At 41.9% G+C, this 22,137-nt stretch overlaps 1 protein-coding gene across 1 annotated transcript; it reads left to right on the forward strand.

Annotated features, from left to right (window-relative positions):
- Positions 1-19,136: 19,136 nt before the first annotated feature.
- LOC115151992 (gonadotropin-releasing hormone II receptor-like) lies at positions 19,137-21,386 on the forward strand. Its single transcript, XM_029696401.1, has 3 exons — positions 19,137-19,693; positions 20,411-20,615; positions 20,776-21,386. The coding sequence occupies exons 1-3, from the start codon at positions 19,142-19,144 to the stop codon at positions 21,291-21,293; spliced, it is 1,275 nt and encodes a 424-aa protein (XP_029552261.1). The 5' UTR covers positions 19,137-19,141; the 3' UTR covers positions 21,294-21,386.
- Positions 21,387-22,137: the final 751 nt, after the last annotated feature.

The following is a 22,137-nucleotide window of genomic DNA, read 5'->3' on the forward strand; positions in this document are numbered from 1 at the left end:
ACACATACACACAGCAGTAGCCAGCCAGTGCTAGCTAGCCAGCAAATGCAAGCTAACTTTGTTCCGCTGTTGAGTTTGTTCTATTGGCATGCTAACTTCATGATGAATTCTGCATCTTAGCTAACATTATTATTTGTATCTTCCTGTCAGACTCACACAGTCTAATCCATTCTTTGTGCTGCCAACCTAGGATGTGAACACACCTTATAAGCCTACTTCCGGGTATAAACCAAACGAAAATGTAATAGATTTTATTTGTTTTCTGTTATTACATGTCCAATTCTGACAGTAATTGAGAAAACAAGTCGATTTCCGATTCTTGTTGTTCAAATTCAGAAACCAAAAACGAAAAACGTGCCGTTTTTTCATGTAGTCTTTTGAATCATACAACCAATGAATGGAATCATACAACCAATGAATGAACGATACACAGACAAGTAGGCTACAGGATCCGATATGCGATGATAAAGATGCTGAGGAAGGGGTGAATCATGGACATATCATTGTCATTGATGAAGTCTGATTATTACCAATACTAAACATTCTCTCTATTATAAAAGCAATTTAGGCAACAATTAAGGAGCCTTTCTAAACCACCTGCTACAACTTCAGGTGGAAAAGAACTGAGCGTGGAATCGTGTCAGTTTGCTTCTTCACTGTTCTACTACCATAAGGCAAAAACTGTTTCTGCAGTGGCTTTGGAATAATCGATTTACGAGAAACAAACAAATGTGTTTTTGATGGGGAATTGGCAGCCAATTCACAGGTCAGTAGTTTCTTTAGTCCAGTTGGTAAACGTGGTATTAGGGGATTCTTGAAATCCATGAAAAATAGAGTACAATCATATTAAACTCTTCTGTTATTCCAAGAGTTCATTAATAGTAAACTACTTCAAGGTCACACACAATGTTCCAGTTTTAAGTATGATTGGTTCCACATTTCTATTTCTGCATACTAGTTGAGTTATGCTATAATTAGGCATATTATTAATGAAGAAGCTTCCTTACGCTGAGGAAATGGTTATTGTAATTAATGAACATTGATGTCCTAGCCCATTCATAGACGCCAACTACCTTTAGCGCCTATTGATATCTTCTGGTCAGTGAATTTTGTTAAGATCCCCAACGCTTTCTCTAAACGTTAACATTGCCTGCGGTACGGTTTTGGAAACATAAGGAAAGTATTTTACATATCAGCGATAAATGCCTTTAAAAGGTTCAATTACTACACACTTTATAGGGGTAGGGTTCCCGCACGGCCATATTTCCATGTTACAGCACGTGTTTATGGAAAACCAAGAGAAGTCAGTCGACTAACTGCTCATTAGCTATCATGCGTCTCTGAATACCTGTGTGTAAACGAAGAATGGACGGCACAATTGTATTGTCACAGAAAAACACTGTTGGCTGCAACTGTGTTAATTAAAACCGGTACATACAGTACATTAAGTGTATATTTAGCATTTGTGAAATAATTTATGTGATATGAAAGTGGAGGGCTGTTTCTAGAACCGTACCGCAATTGAGAATCGAATCATGTTTAGATGGAGTATTTGGCTGTTTTGGCTGCCAGAGCCGATTAGCCTCTAAACAGAACATGTAACATAATAGCTTCCCGATGGATGGAATGTCCTAGGGTGAGTGATATATCTAAAATCATATGACCATAGAGAGCAAGGTGCATCTACCCCCCTAACTACTAAGGGTGCAGTTAGGGATGTAACATTCACCGATACGCATCGATCCCAGGTTGAAATGTTTAAGATATGAGTGCATCGTTTCCAAATGTAACATTCATCAGTCAGAAAATCGACTCAAACGCCACGAATCACCTGTAAACTTAAATGTTTTGCTCAAATTTACTTTCCAAAACGACCTAATCTTTTGTGACATTTGCATCCTCTCCTTCAGTGTTAAACTAAGCAGGTAATTATGTTGACAGTCATTGATCTACAAGTCATTTTGCATGCGAAACAACCCCGGACAATATCAGCAGCCTAGTCAAATTGCGCGCTGTGTGCAGCTTTGCACGCTGCCCAACGAGAGGTAGATCTATTCCTGATCACCTTCAGTATTCAAATGTTTGTAAAATGGCTTGTGCAATGTTATGCTTTATTAGTTGAGTGACAACCAATGTAATTTGCTAGGTTATTTTTTATCAAATGTGGTGTTAAATTGTGTTTTAATGGAATAAAAGTAGCCCATACTACCGCCAGAGACACAACTCTCATCTGGCTAAAGGTAGGCTACATGCTGATACATGCTGATCAGGGCTTATATTAGATTGTTCAGGTTCACCATCAGCAATCCGTATACAGTACCAGTCAAGTGTAGACACACCTACTCAAGCAAGGGTTTTTCTTTATTTTAATATATTCTACATTGTAGAATAATAGTGAAGACATCAAAACTACTAAATAACACATATGGAATCATGTAGTAACCAAAAAAGTGTTAAACAAATGTTATATTTGGGAATCTTCAAAGTAGCCACCCTTTGCCCTGATGACAGCTTTGCACAATCTTGGCATTCTCTCAACCAACTTCACCTGGAATGCTTTTCCAACAGTCTTGTTCCCACATATGCTTAGCACTTGTTAGCTGCTTTTCCTTCACTCTGCAGTCCATCTCATCCCAAACCATCTCCATTGGGTTGAGGTCGGGTGATTGTGGAGGCCAGGTCATCTGATGCAGCACTCTATCACTTTCCTTCTTGGTCAAATAGCCCTTACACAGCCTGTAGGTATGTTGGGTCATTGTCCTGTGGAAAAACAAATTGTAGTTTCACTAAGTGCAAACCAGATGGGATGGCGTATCGCTACATAATGCTGTGGTAGCCGTGCTGTTTAAGTGTGTTTGAATTCTAAATAAATGACAGTGTCACCAGCAAAGCACCATCACACCTCTTCCATGCTTCCCGGTGGGAACTACACATGCAGAGATCATCCATTCACCTACTCTGCGTCTTCCAATGACACGGTGGTTGGAACCAAAAATCTCAAAATTGGACTCCTCAGACCAAAGGACAGATTTCCACCGGTCTAATATCCATTGCTCATGTTTCTTGGCCCAAGCAAGTCTCTTCTTATTATTGGTGTCCTTTTATTAGTGGTTTATATGCAGCAATTTGACCTTGAAGGCCTAATTCACACAGCCTCTGAACAGTTGATGTTGAGATGTGTCTGTTACTTGAACTCTGAAGCATTTATTTGGACTGCAATTTCTGAGGCAGGTAGCCTAGTGGTCAGAGTGTTGGGCCAGTAGCCGAAAGGTTGCTGGATCGAATCCCCGAGCTGACAAGGTAAAGATCTGTTGTTCTGCCCCTGAGCAAGGCACTGTTCACCAGGTGCCAAAGACATGGATGTTGAGGATGCAGCCCCCTGCACCTCTCTGATTCAGAGGGATTGGGTTAAATGCAAAAGACACATTTCAGTTGAAGGCATTCAGTTGTAGAACTGACTAGGTATCCCCCTTTCCCCAAATTAACTTATCCTCTGCAGCAGAGGTAAATCTGGGTCTTCCTTTCCTGTGGCGGTCCTCATGAGAGCCAGTTTCATCATGCACTTGAAGAAATGTTCAAAGTTCTGGAAATGTTCCAGACTGACTGATGTCTTTAAGGTAATGATGGACTGATTCTCTTTGCTTATTTTAGCTGCTGTGGCCATAAAAGGGCTATTTGCTCAATGACCAAGTCCATATATTCTGCATACCACCCCTATCTTGTCACAACACAACTGATTGGCTCAAATGCATAAAAAATGAATTTTTCAACAAGGCAGACCTGTTAATTGAAATGCATTCCAGGTGACTACCTCATGAAGCTGGTTTGAGAATGCGAAGCTGTCAAGGCAAAGGGTGGCTATTTGTTTAACACTTTTCTGGTTACTACATGATTCCATATGTGTTATTTAGTAGTTTTGGTGTCTTCACTATTATTCTACAATGTACAAAATAGGAAAATAAAGAAAAACCCTTGAATGAGTAGGTGTCCAAACTTGTTCTTTATATGGTCATTTTTAGATATACAGTGTAAAGTTAATAATTTCATAACGAGGACAGCAATTACATGCTACCCGCGCTGCATGGTTGAAGAAGAGAAGCTCACTGAGTCAACTTCCAAATGGTCTAAACCTTTTCGATTATGAGACGGGGGTGGAATTCAAAGTTGTGCTACAGTAGATATTCATTGGTTATGTCATAGCACATTTTTTTTAAATGAATATTGACACATTAGCTACTAGCTCTAACACTTTTAATCTGCAAAAAGTAAACATCCCCCCCCCCAAACTGATAGTTGGGTGGTAGATGACCAGTTTCTTTTATGGCTCAGCTCCGGTGCCTACATATAATTTACACACATGCACATAGAAGTCAGCTCAGAGGCCCAGCAGCAGATTGTATTCAGCAGCAGATTGTAATTTAGAATGGAAAGTGAACGTGTTCATGCAATGAATGCATCATATTGCATCGATTCATATACATCTAATCAAACTAAAACATATCATTCCTGTATCGTGTTGGAGCCCGAATTGTTTTGAAAGGGAAAGATGCACATCTCTAGGTGCTATGTTTTACCAATTTACAGTTCGAGTTTTCAAAAGCTTCCTATCCAGGTAAAATAGAGATGTGATGTCATTGCCCCCCCCCCCCCCATCCATGCTACATTAATTTGAATTCCAGTTCACCACTTCCCTGATTTTTTTATAGCCATATTTCTGGTGATAGGGCTAATTTTCAATACCTTCCTATCCATATGAGCTACAGATCTATAGACAAGGGCGGCGGGTTCCTTCACCTCTCTTATCAAAGCTACACCTTTTCATTTCATCAGATTTCTTCACTTTCCCTTGATTTCCTACAAATATTTGTCCTATTACGACTTTGGTTCTGTATTTACGTACAGATCTAATTTTAAATATCTTCCAGTACAAAACATTAAGGACATGTGCTCTTTTCATTACATAGAATGACTAGGTTATTCCAGAAAGCTATGATCCATTATTGATGTCAATTGTTAAATCCACCTCAATCAGTGTAGAGGAAAGGGAGGAGACAGATTAAAGAAGGATTTTTAAATCTTGAGACAATTGAGACATGGATTGTGTGTATGGCATTCAGAGAGTGAATGGGCAAGACAATATTTGAACAGGGTGTGGTAATAGGTGCCAAGCGCACGTTTGTGTCAAGAAATTAAATGCTGCTGTTTTTTTATGCTCAAGTTTCCCGTCTGTATCAAGAATGGTCCACCACCCAAAGGACATCCAGCCAACTTTATACAACTGTGGTGCGCATTGGTGTCAACACGGGCCAGCATCCCTGTGGAATGCTTACGACACCTTGTAGAGACCATGCCCCGAAAAATTGAAGCTGTTCTGAATTCAAAATGTATTAAATATATTTTTTCTCACCCATGTACACACAATCTTGAAGATGGCGCCAAAGAACATGGCTTACGTTTTACATTCTCCCAACCAATTGTGCTATTTATTTATTTATTTTTGCGTTTTGTGTAAATTATTTTAACTTATTGTGTCCATAATGTTGCTGCTACCATCTCTATGACCGAAAATAACTTCTGGACATCAGAAAAGGGATTACTCACCACGGACTGGAAGAAACTTTTTCCTTTAACGAGCCCGACAAGAAGGATATCCTGCTTTCATTGGAACAGGCCCAGATCCACACCTTTTGCGTAAAGAAAAGATGCTGGAAAAGAGGCTGCAGATCAGGCAACCTTCTGAGAATCCGGAGGCGAGCGAGTTGCCTTCCATTCTTCTTGCTAACGTGCAATCATTGGAAAATAAAAAGGATGACCTATGATTTAAGATTATCCTACCAAGGAGACATTAAAAATTGTAATATCTTGTGTTTCTCCGAGACATGGCTGAACAAAGATATAGACAATATAGAGCTAGCAGGATTTTCCATGCACCAGCAGAACAGACGCTACCTCTGGTAAGACGAGGGGTGGGGGGATGTGTATTCGTAGCCATCTATTTACCACCACAAAGCGAAGCTGGCACTAAGACCACTCTCAACCAACTCTATAAGACCATAAACAAAGAAGAAAATGCACACTCAGAAGTGGCGCTCCTAGTGGCCGGGGAATTTATTGCAAACTGAAATCAGTTTTACCAAACCTTTACCAGCATGTCACGTACAACCAGGGAAAAAGAAATCCTAGACCACCTTTACTCCACACACAGAGATGCATACAAAACTCTCTCCTGCCCTCCATTTGGCAATTCTGACCATAATTCTATCCTCCTGATTCCTGCTTATAAGCAAAAACTAAAGCAGGAAGTACCAGTGACTCCCACAATACGGAAGTGGTCAGATGACGCGGATGCTACACTACAGGACTGTTTTGCTAGCACAGACTGGTATATGTTCCGGTATTCATCCAGTGGCATTGAGGAATACACCACCTCAGCCATCGGCTTCATCAATAAGCGCATCGACGACGTCGTCCCCACAGTGACTGTACGTACATATCCCAACCAGAAGCCGTGGATAACAGTCAACATCCGCATCGAGCTAAAGGCAAGAGCTGCCGCTTTCAAGGAGCGGGAGACTAATCAGAACGCTAATAAGAAATCCTGCTATGCCCTCAAACGAACCATCAAACAAGCATGGCGTCAATACAGGATTACAGTTGAATCCTACTACTCTCACGCTCGTCAGATGTGGCAGGGCTTAAACTATTACGGACTACAAAGGGAAACCCAGACGCGAGCTGCCTAGTGACTCGAGCCTACCAGACGAGCTAAATGCCTTTTTTACTCGCTTCGAGGCAAGCAACACTGAAGCATGCATGAGAGCACCCTCTGTTCTGGATGACTGTAACGCTCTCAGTAGCCGATGTGAACAAAACCTTTAAACAGGTCAACATTCACAAAGCCGCTGGGCCAGACGGATTATCAGGATGTGTACTCAAAGTATGTGCAGACCAACTGTCAAGTGTCTTCACTGACATTTTCAACCTCTCCCTGACCGAGTCTGTAATACCTACATGTTTCAAGCAGACCACCATAGTTCCTGTGCCCAAGGAAGTGAAGGTAACCTGTCTACATGATTACTGCCCCGTGGCACTCACGTCAGTAGCCATGACGTGCTTTGAAAGGCTGGTCATAGCTCACATCAACAGCATCCTCCCGGACACCGTAGACCCACTCCAATTCGCATAACAACCCAACAGATCCACAGATGATGCAATCTGCCCTTTCTCACCTGGACAAAAGGAACACCTATGTGAGAATGATGTTCATTGACTACAGCTCAGCATTCAACACCATAGTGCCCACAAAGCTCATCACTAAGCTAAGGACTCTGGGACTAAACACCTCCCTCTGCAACTGGATCCTGGACTTCCTGATGGGCCGCCACCAAGTGGTAAGGGTAGGCAACAACACATCTTCCACGCTGATCCTTAACACTGGGGCCTCTCAGGGGTGTGTACTTAGTCCCCTCCTGTACTCCCTGTTCGTCCACGACTGCGTGGCCAAACACGGCTCCAACACCATCATTAAGTTTGCTGACAATACTACAGTGGTAGGCCTGATCACCGACAATGATGAGACTGCGTATAGGGAGGAGGTCAGAGAACTGGCAGTGTGGTGCAACCTCTCCCTCAATGTGAGCAAGTCTAAGGAGCTGATCGTGGACTACAGGAAAAGTTGGGCTGAACAGGCCCCCTTTAATATCGATGGGGCTGTAGTGGAGTGGGTCGAGAGTTTCAAGTTCCTTGGTGTCCACATCACCAACGAACTATCATAGTCCAAACACACCAAGACAGTCGTGAAGAGGGCATGACAAAACGTTTTCCCCCTCAGGAGACTGAAAAGATTTGGCATGGGTCCCCAGATCCTCAAAAGGTTCTACAGCTGCACCATCAAGAGCATCCTGACCAGTTGCATCATCACCTGGTATGGCAACTGCTCGGCATCTGACGGTAAGGCGCTACAGAGGGTAGTGCAAACTGGGCCAAGCTTCCTGCCATCCAGGACCTATATAATAGGCGGTGTCAGAGGAAAGCCCATAAAATTATCAGACTCCAGCCACCCAAGATATAGACTGTTTTCTCTGCTACTGCACGGATAGAGGTACCGGAACGTCAAGTCTAGGACCAAAAAGCTCCTCAACAGCTTCTACCCCCCAAGCCATAAGACTGCTGAACAATTCATAAAAATCACCACCGGGCAATTTACATTGACACCGCCCCTTCATCCCTTTTGTACACTGCTGCTACTTGCTGTTGTTTGTTACCTATGCATAGTCACTTCGCCCCCACCTACATGTACAGATGACTTCAACTAGCCTGTACCCCCGCACACTGACTCAGTACCAGTGCCTCCTGTATGTAGCCTCATTATTCTTATTGTGTTACTTTTTATTATTACTTTTTATTTTCATCTACTTGGTAAACATTTTCTCCTTCTTGAACTGCACTGTTGGTTAATGGCTTGTAAGTAAGCATTTCAAAGCAAAGTCTACACTTGTTTTATGTGACAAATAAAGTTTGATTTTGAATACCCCAAAATGACAAAGTGAATTTTTTTTAACATTTTTGCAAATGTTTTGAAAATGGAATACAGAAATATCTCCTTTAAGTATTCACACCCCTGAGTCAATAGAATCACCTATGGCAGCAATTACAGCTGTGAATATTTCTGGGTAAGTCTCTAAGAGCTTTCCACACCTGGATTGCGCAACATTTGCCCATTTTTATTCTTTTCAAATTCTTCAATCTCTGTCGAATTGGTTGTTGATCATTGCTGGACAACCATTTTCAGGTCTTGCCATAGATGTTCAAGTAGATTTAAGTCAAAATAAGTCAAAAGAGTAAGAAACCGAACCAGTTCTTGGTTCTCTCCTGAATTGTCAGGTCTTTTCCTGCAAAAGAATCGGGCCTGGGCCTTGGCGAGGAAAACAGGTACTCCAGCTGATTGGCTGTTTTTTAGGCAATTGAGAAATAAATGTACTGCAGCTGTCAAAAAGGCAAAATCAAATTACTTCCTTAATGCTATGACAGATTCTGCAGGAGATCCTGCAAAATTCTGGAAAACCATTAATTCACTGAAACAGGGGAATTCTGCTGTTTCTCTTCCTAAACAAATTACCTCAGATTCCTGTATCCTAAGTGAAAAAAATGATATTTGTGATGCTTTTAATAAGCATTTCATCTCTGCTGGTTTTATTTGAAAGGAAAAGTGGCCATTGTGGCACTGGCCAGTTAGTTGATTTTTCGTCTTGCTTTTCAACCGTTACTCTGAAAAATGGTAACCCTGTTTTTAGTTTCCAGAAAATAACCGAAGCAGAGGTTCTAGCTGCCCTGTGTGCCATTGATACTAAGAAATCCTTAGGCGCTGACAATTTATACCCGTTCTTACTTAAGTGTGCTGCACCTATCATTGCTGGTTCAGTAACACACATTTTTAATCTAACATTAAGCACAGGAATTATCCCTAAGGTGTGGAAAGCAGCTTTTGTTCTGCCATTACATAAGGGAGGTGACGGTAGTGATTTGGATAACTATCGACCCATCTCTAGGCTCCCTTGTCTGGCAAAGATCCTAGAATCTATAGTCAACAAACAGTTACAGTCTTTTCTTTCTGCTAACAGTATTCTTAGCACCAATCAATCTGGTTTTAGATCTAAACACAGTACCACATCGGCCACTATGCTTGTTGTAAATGATATTGCAAATGCCTTAGATGATAGAAAGCACTGTGCTGCGTTGTTTGTAGATTTGTCAAAAGCTTTTGACACTATAGACCATGCTATCCTTTTGAGTAAGCTGTCATCTATAGGAGTGGGCACGGATGCCTGCCGATGGTTTTATGACTATCTTGAAGATAGAACTCAGGCCGTCATGGTCGACGGGGTCAAGTATGACTCCTTACAGTTACTTAAAGGGGTCCCTCAGGGTTCAATAATTGGCCCACTATTGTTCTCACTTTATATAAACAACATTGGTGATGATGTCAGATATTGTAAATTCCATTTATATGCAGATGACACAGTGATGTACTCTATTGCTCCAACAGCGGACCAAGCTTTAATGCAGTTGGAGTCTGATTTTAGGACACTACAGGGGTCTCTTTTACAGCTTAAACTTGTTTTAAACGCTAATAAAACAAATGTCATGTTTTTTTCTAGGTCTAAACTCTCAGTTAGAAACACTTTTGTAATCACTAGCTTGGATGGTACTCAAATCAAACAGGTCTCTGCATATAAATATTTAGGGGTATGGTTAGATGATAGGCTTTCTTTTAAAAAACATGTTACTGAATTGGGAAAAAAGCTCAAATTCAAGATAGGGTTCCTTTATAGAAACAGGGCTTGTCTGTCCTTTGTAAATAGAAAACAAATTGTGCAGGCTACTTTTATGTCCGTTTTAGATTATGGTGATATTATCTATATGCATGCATCGGCAAACACATTAAAACCACTGGATGCTATTTACCATTGTGCACTCAGGTTTATCACGGGTGATAGTTACAAAACTCATCACTGTATCCTTTATCAACATGTGGGTTGGGCCTCTCTATCTGTGAGGCGAGAGCAACATGCTCTCTTGTTTATTTATAAAGCGCTTCTTTTAAAACTACCTCCATATATATCATCATTGATTTCCACTAGATATACACATTTTAAAACCAGATCACAGATGTGGATTACATTAAAGACTCCTGCGGTCTCCACAGAGTTGGGTAGGACTGCCTTTAGTTCCTTTGCCCCTTATTTATGGAACAAACTGCAGATCCAACTTAAGTTAGACACTCTGGTGTCCCTTGCCCATTTTAAAAATGTTATGGAGGATCAATATGATGTTATCTGTGATTGTTTCTGTTGAATTGTGTCTTTGTTTTGTATGTTTGAAATGTTCTTGTCTGTATGCCTAAAACTGTATATGTCAACATGTTTACACAGGGCACAGCCGTAAAAGAGATCCAGGTCTCAGTCTGTTTTCCCTGTTAAAATAAAGATTTTAAAAAATTAAAATAAAAAAATTAAAATATTTTTAAAAAACTCCAGTGTAGATTTGGCCTTGTGTTTTAGGTTATTGTCGTGCTGACAGCAGACTGAACCAGGTTTTCCTCTAGTATTTAGCCTGTGCTTAGCTCCATTCCTTTTTTATATCCTGAAAAACTCCCCATCTGGTAGTCCAAAGGACGAATCTGGGTATGGTGGATGCAAGGAGAACGTTACCTGCCCAAATGCATAGTGCTAACTATAGAGTTTGGTGGAGGAGGAATAATGGTCTGGGGCTGTTTTTCATGGTTCTGGCTAGGCCCTTTAGTTCCAGTGAAGGGAAGTCTTAACGCTACAGCATACAATGACATTCTAGACGTTTCTGTGCTTCAAAATTTGTGGCAACAGTTTGGGGAAAGCCCTTTCTTGTTTCAGCATGACAATGTCCCCGTGCACAGAGTGAGGTCCATACAGAAATGTGACCAACCGGCTCAATTCGGTCTTATGTAGCAAAAATTCGAAATTGCGTGTTTTTTTTTACATTGGATAAAAGTAGAGAGTCAGAGCTACAAAATGGTATCATACACTACAGTTCAGGAACAATAGTGAAGTAATTCTGCTTTGAAAGTTGATAAACTTGTAACCGCACGTTTGAGAAAATGGCCCTTGAATATTTTGGTACACCTAATGGAGAGCTCTTTGTCTAAACCCATTCAGTGTCGTTCACACCCTCTTAAGTTTTAGCCCCACCCAGACCTTGAAGGATTCACATGTGAGGCCATGTACTAAACAACCAAAGATTTCAAGACTAAATGCTGGTTTATACTGCAGGTGTGTTCGTAAATTCAATCTGGAGTGCCAGAGTATGCTCTGGGCGTCCGTAAGCTCAGAGTGTTGTCAGATTGTCCATTCGTAAATTCAGGGCGTTTCACCTTCGGAGCGTTCCGAGCACACACAAGACGCTCTGGTTGAGGAGTAGGGTTGATCTGAGCATTCTGACCCTAACAGCGGTAGACCCAAGCTAACTGGCTAATGTTGGCTAGCTTGCTAGTTACTTCCAGACACAAATGAGAGAACAGCTCACTCTGACAATTTTACTCACCCTAGTAGAGCTGGTTAGGCTGTTATGTTCTACAGAGCGTTGGGGACTGCAATTGTGCTGCTGGCAACAATTTAATTATTATTTTTTGCCAACGTTTACTCACACTGGCCATATTCAGTGGGTATTGAGTGTTCGTAAATTTGTCAGTTATTCTGCGCTCTGACACACACGTGTGCTCTGAAAGTAGATAGCCAGAATTTGTCGCAGTGACATGAACAATCGATTGAAATGGTTCCTGGCATAGTGGAGTCTTTTGTTTAGCTAGCTAGTTAAACAATGAACCATAATCCCAACTCATAACTTTACTACCCAGTGTGACGACCCTCCCACTCTGTCTGCCGTATTCTGCCTCTTTGCTCTTGTTTTCCTTAATAGGGTGTCGGTGGGCGGAGCCGGGAGGGTCGTCAGCGAAATGGGACACACCTGGGCTCGGGTGTGTCCACGGATAAATACACCTCTTCCCCATGCATTGGGGAGACTCTCTCCATGCAGACACTGATAGATTTTGGTTGTGGCATTTTTGTGGCCGTTTGTTTGCTGTGGCACCTTTCAACACCTCTCATCACATTTATGCACGCAAACACTCACTTTCACAACTGATTACTGACTACACACACCATTGTTAATTGTACTTAGTTTACTTCAGTTAATAAATATATTTTGTTATTCCTTGTCTCCACATTGTCTCCCTTTTTGTTATGAACTTTGAGCCGGTTCGTAACACCCAGCATGAATCTGCAGATAAATAACCAAACAGGTTTAATGTTAGCTAGCTAGCTAAGATTAGGCTACAGCTAGTAATGCAAATGGCTCTGAATTTCGAATAGTATTACTGCACAAATCATACATGTCACGTTAGCTAGCGAGCCAGCCAGCTAACATTAGCTTGCTAACAGTCCGCTTTAACTTGAAATGAAAACAACTTTTTGACAAAATTAGGAATGTGTAATATCTTTTATATGTAGCTAGCTAGACTATTTTACCATATACGTGGATGGATGCTTCTCCCCCTGTCACCGATGCCATGGTTGCCTTAGTTTGAAGATGTAATTCAGAGACAGGTGTTTTATACAACAGCCTTCTGTGTGTACTCTTTTAGACTCTGTCTGCAAATGTACAATCAAACGCCAGAATTTTCTCCAGCTCCTCAGCTGTTATACTCTATTTCCACCGTGCATTCCACTGATTTCAGAACTCAGTCCTCCAGAAAGTGGAGAGAAACACCTTTGCAGTTCTACTACGTGATATGTTTTAAAAAAGCAGCGTTAGAAAGGATTGCTGACACATACTGACCAGCTCATGTTATAGACAGAAGCGTGCTACATGGCAGTCCAATCTGAACTTATCTCTTGGCATGTCCCGCCCAGCCATTATCTTAGGAGCCTTCCCACTAGCCATTATTGACTGTCTTTTTCTGTGGCTAAACCAACTAGGCTTGTAATTTAACAATTTTATTTGTATTTACAGATGGCATACAAGTTTGTTCTTAAGGCGCATGAAAGTTCACATGTTCCAGATGGCATTTCTGCCAAAAAAACGGATTTTGATTTAAAAAAAAGTTTTCTTCAAATGGCTCTCCTGTGAAGTAGTGACGAGCGACGTACGCCTAGTTTCCTGAAATGAGTCACAAATGGTTTGTCAAGATCGGTGTAGAAGAACTTGACTGGCCTGCAGAGAGCCCTGAGCTCAACCACATTGAACACCTTTGGGATGAATTGGAACGCCGACTGCGAGCCTGGCCTACTCGCCCAACATCAGTGCCCAAAATCACTAATGCTCTTGTGGCTGAATGGAAGCAAGTTCCCGCAGCAATGTTCCACAATCTACTGGAAAGCCTTCCCAGAAGAGTGGAAGTTGTTATAGCAGCGAAGGGGTTACCAACTCCATATTAATGCCCATGATTTTGGAATGAGATATTCGATAAGAGGGTGTTCGACAAGCACATACTTTTGGTCATGTGTTGTATATTCAGTGTCTGCTTTTTTTTATTTTTACCGATGTACCAATAGGGCCCTTCTATGCGAGGCAATGGAAAACCAGAGAACCTCTTTGGTTGAATCTGTGTTAGATATTCATTGCTCAACTGAGGGACCTTGCATGTGTGGGGTAAAGAGATGAGGTAATCATTCAAAATTCCATGAAATGTATTATGTTGTGACATTTTTACTACTGAACTTATTTATGTTTATAAAGGGATTGTATACTTATTGACGCAACACATTTCAGCTTTGAATTTTTTATTAATTTGTCAGAATTTCTAAAAACGTAATTTTATTTTGACATTATGGGGTATTGTGTGTAAACCAGTGAAAAACCCCTCAATTTAATCCATTTTAAATTTGCCTGTAAGACAACAAAACAACATTAAACACAACATTCAACAATTTCAGAGATTTTACTGAGTTACAGTTCATATAAGGAAATCAGTTAATTTAAATAAATTCATTAGGGCCTAATCTATGGATTTCACGAGTTGATTACAGATACCTTAAAAGGTAGGGCCGTGGATCAGATAACCAGTCTGTATCTGGTGTGACCACCATTTGCCTCATGCAACGTGTCACATTTCCTTCACATAGCGATGATCAGGCTGTTGATTGTGGAATGTTGTCCCACTCTTCAATGGCTGTGCAAAGTTGCTGGATATTGGCGGAAACTGGAACACGCTGCCGTACACGTTGATCAAGAGCATCTCAAACATGCTCAATGGGTGACATGTCTAGTGAGTATGCAGGCCATGGAAGAACTGGGACGTTTTCAGCTTCCAGGAATTGTTTACAGATCTTTGCGACATTGGGCTGTGCATTATCATGCTGAAACATGAGGCGGTGGATCAATGGCATTACAATGGACCTCAGGATCTCATATCTCTGTGCATTCAAATTGACATCAATAAAATGCAAATGTGTTTGTTGTCCGTAGCTTATGCCTGCCCATACTGTAACCCTACCGCCACCATCTGGCACTCTGTTCACAATGTTGACATTAGCAAACCACTTGCTAACACAACACCATACTGCCATCTGCCCGGTACAGTTGAAACCGAGATTCAGCCGTGAAGAGGACACTTCCCCAGCGTGCCAGTGACCATCGAAGGCGAGCATTTGCCCACTGAAGTCGGTTCCAACACCGAACTGCAGTCAGGTCCTGACCCTGGTGAGGACGACGAGCACGCAGATGAGCTTCACTGAGACTTTCTGACAGTGTGCAGAAATTCTTAGGTTGTACAAATCCAGTTTCATCAGCTGTCTGGGTGGCTGGTCTCAGACATCACACCTGAATAAGCCGGATGTGGCGGTCCTGGGCTGGCATATTTACACTTGGTGTGCGGTTGTGAGGCCGGTTGGACGAACTGCCAAATTCTCTAAAACAATGTTTGAGGCAGTTTATGGTAGTGACATTAACATAAAATTATCCGCCAACAGCTCTGGTGGACAGTCCTGCAGTCAGCATGCCAATTGCACGCTCCCTCAACTTGATGTCGTGTGACAAAACTGCCCACCAGGCCACTGGGCCTTTTATTGTGCTCAGTACAAGGTGCACATGTGTAATGATCATGTTGTTTAATCAGCTTCTTGATATGCCACATCTGTCATGTGGATGGATTATCTTGGCAAACGAGAAATGGTCACCTAACAGGGATGTAAACAAATTAGTGCACATTTTTGTGCATGTGGAACATTTCTGGGATATATTATTTAAGATCATAAAAAATGGGACCAACACTTTACATACTGTATTTTTGTTCAGTGTACTGTGCATTCGGAAAGTATTCAGACCCCTTCACTTTTTCCACATCTTTGTAAAAATGTTCTAATTTATAAAATATCACATATACATAAGTATTCAGACCCCTTTACTCTACTTTTGTTGAAGGACCTTTTGGCAGTGACTATAGCCTCAAGTCTTCTTGGGTATGACGCTACAAGCTTGGCACAACTTTATTTGGGGAGTTTCTCCCATTCTTTGCAGATCCGCTCAAGCTCTTTCAGGTTGGATAGGGAGCATCGCTGCACAGCTATTTCAGGTCACTCCAGAGATGTTCGATCGGGTTCAATTCAGGGCTTTGGCTGGGCAACTCAAGGACATTCGAAGACTTGTCCCGAAGCCACTCCTGCATTGGGGAAAGGGGGAGACCTAGTCTGTTGTACAACTGAAGTGTGTCTTCCACATTTAACTCCAACCCCTCTGAATCAGAGCGGTGCGGGGGCTACCTTAATCTACATCCACGTTTCGGCACCTTGCTCAGGGGCAGAATGACAGATTTGACCTTGGCAGCTCAGGGATTCGATCCAGCAACTTTTCGGTTACTGGCCCAATATTCTAACCGCTAGGCTACCTCCCGCCCCGTTGTCTTGGTTGTGTGCTTAGTTGTTGTCCTGTTGGAAGGTGAACCTTCGCCCCAGTCGGAGGTCCTGGGCACTCTGGAGCAGGTTTTCATCAAGGATCTCTCTGTGCTTTGCTCCGTTCATCTTTCCCTCGATCCTGACTAGTTTCCCAGTCCCTGCCGCCAAAAAACACCACCACAACATGATGATGCCACCACCATAGTTCACCGTAGGAATGGTGCCAGGTTTCCTCCAGACGTGACGCTTGGCATTCAGGCAAAATACTTCAATTTTGGTTTCATCAGACCAAAGAATCTTGTCCTTTACGTGCCTTTTGGCAAACTCCAAGTGGGCTGTTATGTGCTTTTAACTGAGGAGTGGCTTCCATCTGGCCACTCTACCATAAAGGCCTGATTGGTGGAGTGCTGCAGAGATGGTTGTCCTTCCGGAAGGTTCTCCCATCTCCACAGAGTAACTGGAGCTCTGTTGGCATGACCATCAGGTTCTTGATCACCTCCCTGACCATGACCCTTCTCTCCCGATTGCTCAGTTTGGCTGGGTGGCCAGCTTTAGGGAGAGTCTTGGTGGTTCCAAACGTCTTCCATTTCAGAATGATGGAGGCCACTGTTCTTGGGGACCTTCAATGCTGCAGAAATGTTTTTTGTACCCTTCCTCACATCTCGGCCTCGAAAAAATCCTGTCTCGGAGCTCTACAGAAAATTCCTTCGACCTCATGGCTTGGTTCTTGCTCTGACCTGCGCTGTCAACTGTGGAACCTTACATAGACAGGAATGTGCCTTTACAAATCATGTTCAGTCAATTGAATTTACAACGGGTGGACTCCAAGTTGTAGAAACATCTCAAGGATGATCAATGGATATTGGATGCACCTGAGCTCAATTTCGAGTCTCATAGCAAAGGGTCTGAATACTTATGTAAATAAGGCATTTCAGTTATCGCTTTGTCATTATGGGGTGTTGGGTGTAGATTGAGGAAAACAAATAATTTAATCAATTTTAGAACAAGGCTGTAACGTAACAATGCGAAAAGTCAAGGGGTCTGAATACTTTACAAATGCACTGTGTATATACACTGAGTGTACAAAACGTTAAGGACACCTTCCTAATATTGAGATGCACCCCCCCCCCCCCATTTGCCCTTGGAACAGCCTCAATTAATCCGGATATGGACTCTACAAGGTGTCGCAAGCATTCCACAGGAATGCTGGCCCGTGATGATTCAAGTTGTGTCAAGTTGGCTGGTTGTCCTTTGGGTGGTGGACCATTCTTGATGCACACAGGAAACTGTGGAGCATGAAAAACCCAACAACGTTGCCATTCTTGACAATAGCCTGACATTTCTCAACTCTTGAGGCTTAAATATCCTTCTTTACCCTGGGTAGTATATGGGGCTTTGGTGACAAAACGGATGGCACTGTGAGAGACTGCATCCAATTTGTTGAGTAGAGTGTTGGAGGCTACTTTGTAAATGACATCGTCGAGCATCGGTAGGATGGTCAGTTTTACGAGGGTATATTTGGCAGCATGAGTGAAAGATGCTTTGTTGCGAAATAGGAAGCCGATTCTAGACTTCATTTTGGATTGGAGATGCTTAATGTAAGTCTGGAAGGAGAGTTTACAGTCTAACCAGACACCTAGGTAATAGTAGTTGTCCAAATATTCTAAGTCAGAACCGTCCAGAGTAATGATGCTGGACGTGCGGGCAGCGATCGGTTGAAGAGGATGCATTTAATTTAAGAGCAGTTGGAGGTCACGGAAGGAGAGTTGTATGGCTATATAGCTCAGATTACCCTGTCTGCAGTTTCCTTGAGCCATAGACTGTAAAAAGAAGCCTCGAGCGCATAGCAAAGTTGATACTGTGAGATTTCAAAGCTTTAAAAACCATGAGCTGCACTTTTTAAGATAATGTTTTAAGTTATTCAACACTGTCAACACTTTTTTTATAAGCCATAAAATGCACATTCTCTGTACTTCCACTCATGCTACAACCAGCACTGTAGCTGCAATTAATGAGTAGCAAAGTGTTTCGATAAGCTTGCATTGTTATTATTATCAGCTTTTGTCTTTTTTAATATCAAGGAATATTTTTTTTCTTTTGTTTTTATAATTTCAAAATGGTCTGAGAAGAACAACATTGACAGGGCAATTGAAGCATAGTCATTATGCAGTGATAATGTATTGGGCCTATAGCCTACTGCACAAACCTCATTGCTATAGAACTGCTTTTAATAGGTTCATGTTGCATAGCTTTACGTTTTAAGTCATGTTTTTAAATAAACCTCGGCTTTGATTTTGATTCAGAAATTGATCTTGACACTAACCTTTTCTGTGACTACTGGCCTAATATAATATTAACTCCTGCAGAATTAAGCCTTTCTTACAGTAAAATAATATACCAAATGCACATTTTGACTTGGGAACAGGCCTATCTATGTAAAAAAAGACCTGTCAAAAAATCCCTCCACCATCTGACTGTTGTGCATTTTCTATATTTACGGGTTACGGTTGGGTGCTGGCCTCAGATTTCACTTCATCACATAGTCGGGCGGTTGTGGATGGGTTATTAGCAATTGCGGGCGGGTGAACAAGTGCAAAAACTGCATACTAAACATCCCTCTTTTCCAACCGTTTATTTTTACAGAGTGACCACAGTGTTCACATGAACACGTTGCTGGAGAACAACCAGAGAAGATATTGTCTCTGCCGTTCCTGTGGGATATGAATGACAGCTTGAGAATGTCACCTGAGATCATGATGTTTCACCAAATGATGGAACAAGCCCAGAACGCCAGCTGTGAAGCACTCGCCCACATCTGCAATAAGAGTGCAAGTGGAGACTCACTACAGCTGCCCACCTTCTCCACAGCAGCCAAAGTCAGAGTGATCATTACTTTTACTCTGTGTGCCATGTCAGCTGTCTGTAACCTAGCTGTGCTGTGGGCTGCCAATACTAACGGCAAGCGCAAGTCCCACGTTAGGATATTAATAATTAACCTGACTGTGGCAGACCTGCTGGTGACTTTCATAGTCATGCCTGTTGATGCTGTCTGGAATATCACAGTTCAGTGGCAGGCAGGAGACGTCGCCTGTAGGCTACTGATGTTCATGAAACTTGTTGCCATGTACTCCTGTGCTTTTGTCACAGTGGTCATTAGCTTGGACCGCCAGTCTGCTATCCTCAACCCACTAGCCATCAATGAGGCCAAGAAGAGAAGCAAAATCATGTTGTCTGTGGCGTGGGCGATGAGTGTGATTCTGTCTGTTCCCCAGGTGAGGCTCTGGTTAAGAGAGGTTTCATGTTTTATCTCCTCAGCCTAATCTCAAGACAACACCACAAGGATACAACTATACTTCTGGTATACCCCAGTGATGTTAAATGTTTTAAGTAAAACATCAAATAACATAACCCTGCAGCAGCAATATAGCACATTACTGACTTGATGCACGTTGTCAGGTTCACTTACCAAGAATAGAACATTTTGATTTTGACAGCAATTAGAAATGTAGTAATGGGAAGCACTAATTAAGAAAACTAAACGCTTTCCTGAAGGGAATTTCAGTACAGGTGTTGCAGTTACTCTTAAACCATGGACAATATTGATTAACCTTTAAATGTGATTGATAATTGGTGAGTAGGGCCATCATTTACTGACTCCTGATTATGACAGTAATTATACATTTGGATGCTCTGCAATAAAATCCATTAAACTACATAGGCTTTGAGAAATGGAATCACTGAAAGAAGCCCTTACCTGCAATTAATTTCAAGCATTCAACGCTTGCCTCTTCACCTTTGTGCAAATTCAGTGAAATGAGCAATTAAACATGGTATTAGTCACAGTGCAGACTAGGCAGGAGCAATTTTCTGCTGCATGAAACACTAGTATTTCATGCAGTATATCACTTAAGTCAAGCAATAGAATTATGGTTAAAGACCACACTTTTTTTATTGTTAAAAACAAACATTTCCTTTGTGTTGTCATATAGATGCTGATATTCCACAGCGTGACCATCACAGTCCCAGAAAAGTTTACCCAGTGCACTACCCGTGGGAGCTTTGTCCAACACTGGCAGGAAACCCTGTACAACATGTTCACCTTTGCCTGTCTATTCCTGCTGCCGCTGATCATCATGATCGTCTGTTACACACGGATCCTGGTGGAGATATCCAGCCGTATGACCCATGGAAACAGTAGGTCAAATTACATAATGGTAGTTATTTCTAGGTGTAGTAGTATACAGTTGTCCATGAGGGAGTTACTAAGAGCACTGCATATTGATGATAAAGGTAATATAAACATATTGACAAATATGGTGTTGAGATTAGGAGAAAGTGTTTTTCCTTGTTTCAGTGTCTTCTAAGGAGATACATCTCAGACGCTCCCACAACAACATTCCAAAAGCACGGATGAGGACTTTGAAAATGAGCATTGTTATCGTGACTTCCTTCATCGTCTGCTGGACCCCTTACTACCTGTTGGGACTGTGGTACTGGTTCTTCCCAGATGATATGGATGAGACGGTCTCCCATTCTTTGACTCATATGCTCTTTATTTTTGGCCTCTTCAATGCCTGTTTGGACCCAATAACTTACGGCCTGTTCACTATCCATTTCCGCCATGGCCTGAAGCGCTACTGTCAGAGTGCAGTCGTGCTCAGCCGTGAATCAGAGAACAACACTACCCTGACCGGCTCCTTCAGGTGCTCTTCCTTCCGCATGACACGGCTTACCCAGCAAGGCCAGACCACCATCACTGACCAGATGGCAGAGGAGGAACAGGGCAAGAAACCCTGCCGCTATAGCAACTACCTCACAGTTCACAGCAGTGGAGGTGACCCATGTCCGGCCAATCCTGAAAGCATGATATGAGGGATTAGAATAAGTCCTACTTAAGAACATTGCTTATACCCTCATCTGTTGGCTGACAATGAATAACTTCAATACTTTTGTGCTGTGAGAAAGCACATTTTGCTTACATTTGCATTCAGCCAGACATGGCTTAAAGTGTAAATCATAAGACACTTATCTGCATATTACTTCAAACAGTGGTACTCCCGTAGAGTGGTCTTTGGACTTGTCCTGGAAACACTTTTTCCATTCAATAGAGCCATACAGACCAAGTATACCAGAAAAAACAATTCTCCATTGATATATCCAATTTCCTCAAGATGTGCAAAGGAGGAAGCCTATAAATGAATTGCTCTTTCATCTTGCAGGCAGAAATTACATATGCACTGTAAAAAGTGGGATGACGCTGTTGTTCATCTGAAGTGCTTTTACTGATTGGAATGATGGAAAATTATGCTTTGGTTTGTTCAACCTATTCTATAAAATTTGCCTGAAAAAAGAAATAACATTTGACAGATCAATTACATTTTTTAAATTGAATGAAAGCTTCTAAATTGCTTTCAATACTGCATGCTCATTGAATAGTGGTGGGGGCAATGTAGCAGCCGCAGCCTATCAGAAGAGTTGGAGGCTTGACTTATTGGGAAGTAGCTTTCAGGTTGTTGTTTTTTCCCCTCCTGTGAGTGTGAATGTCATTCCAGTTAATGTGGTCTACTTTAGTCACTTGTACACTGCCAGCATATGTAATGATACTTGCTTAAGAGCATGTGATACTGAAAACCCTGGTAAAATTTGTATATGTTAAGGTAGACAATGGTTGTTTGCAGTATTGTAGCTACGAAATGTGAAAGTCTTATGTTGTCGT

This window comes from Salmo trutta, chromosome 17 (genome assembly GCF_901001165.1).
Source record: "Salmo trutta chromosome 17, fSalTru1.1, whole genome shotgun sequence".
Lineage (NCBI taxonomy): Eukaryota > Metazoa > Chordata > Actinopteri > Salmoniformes > Salmonidae > Salmo > Salmo trutta.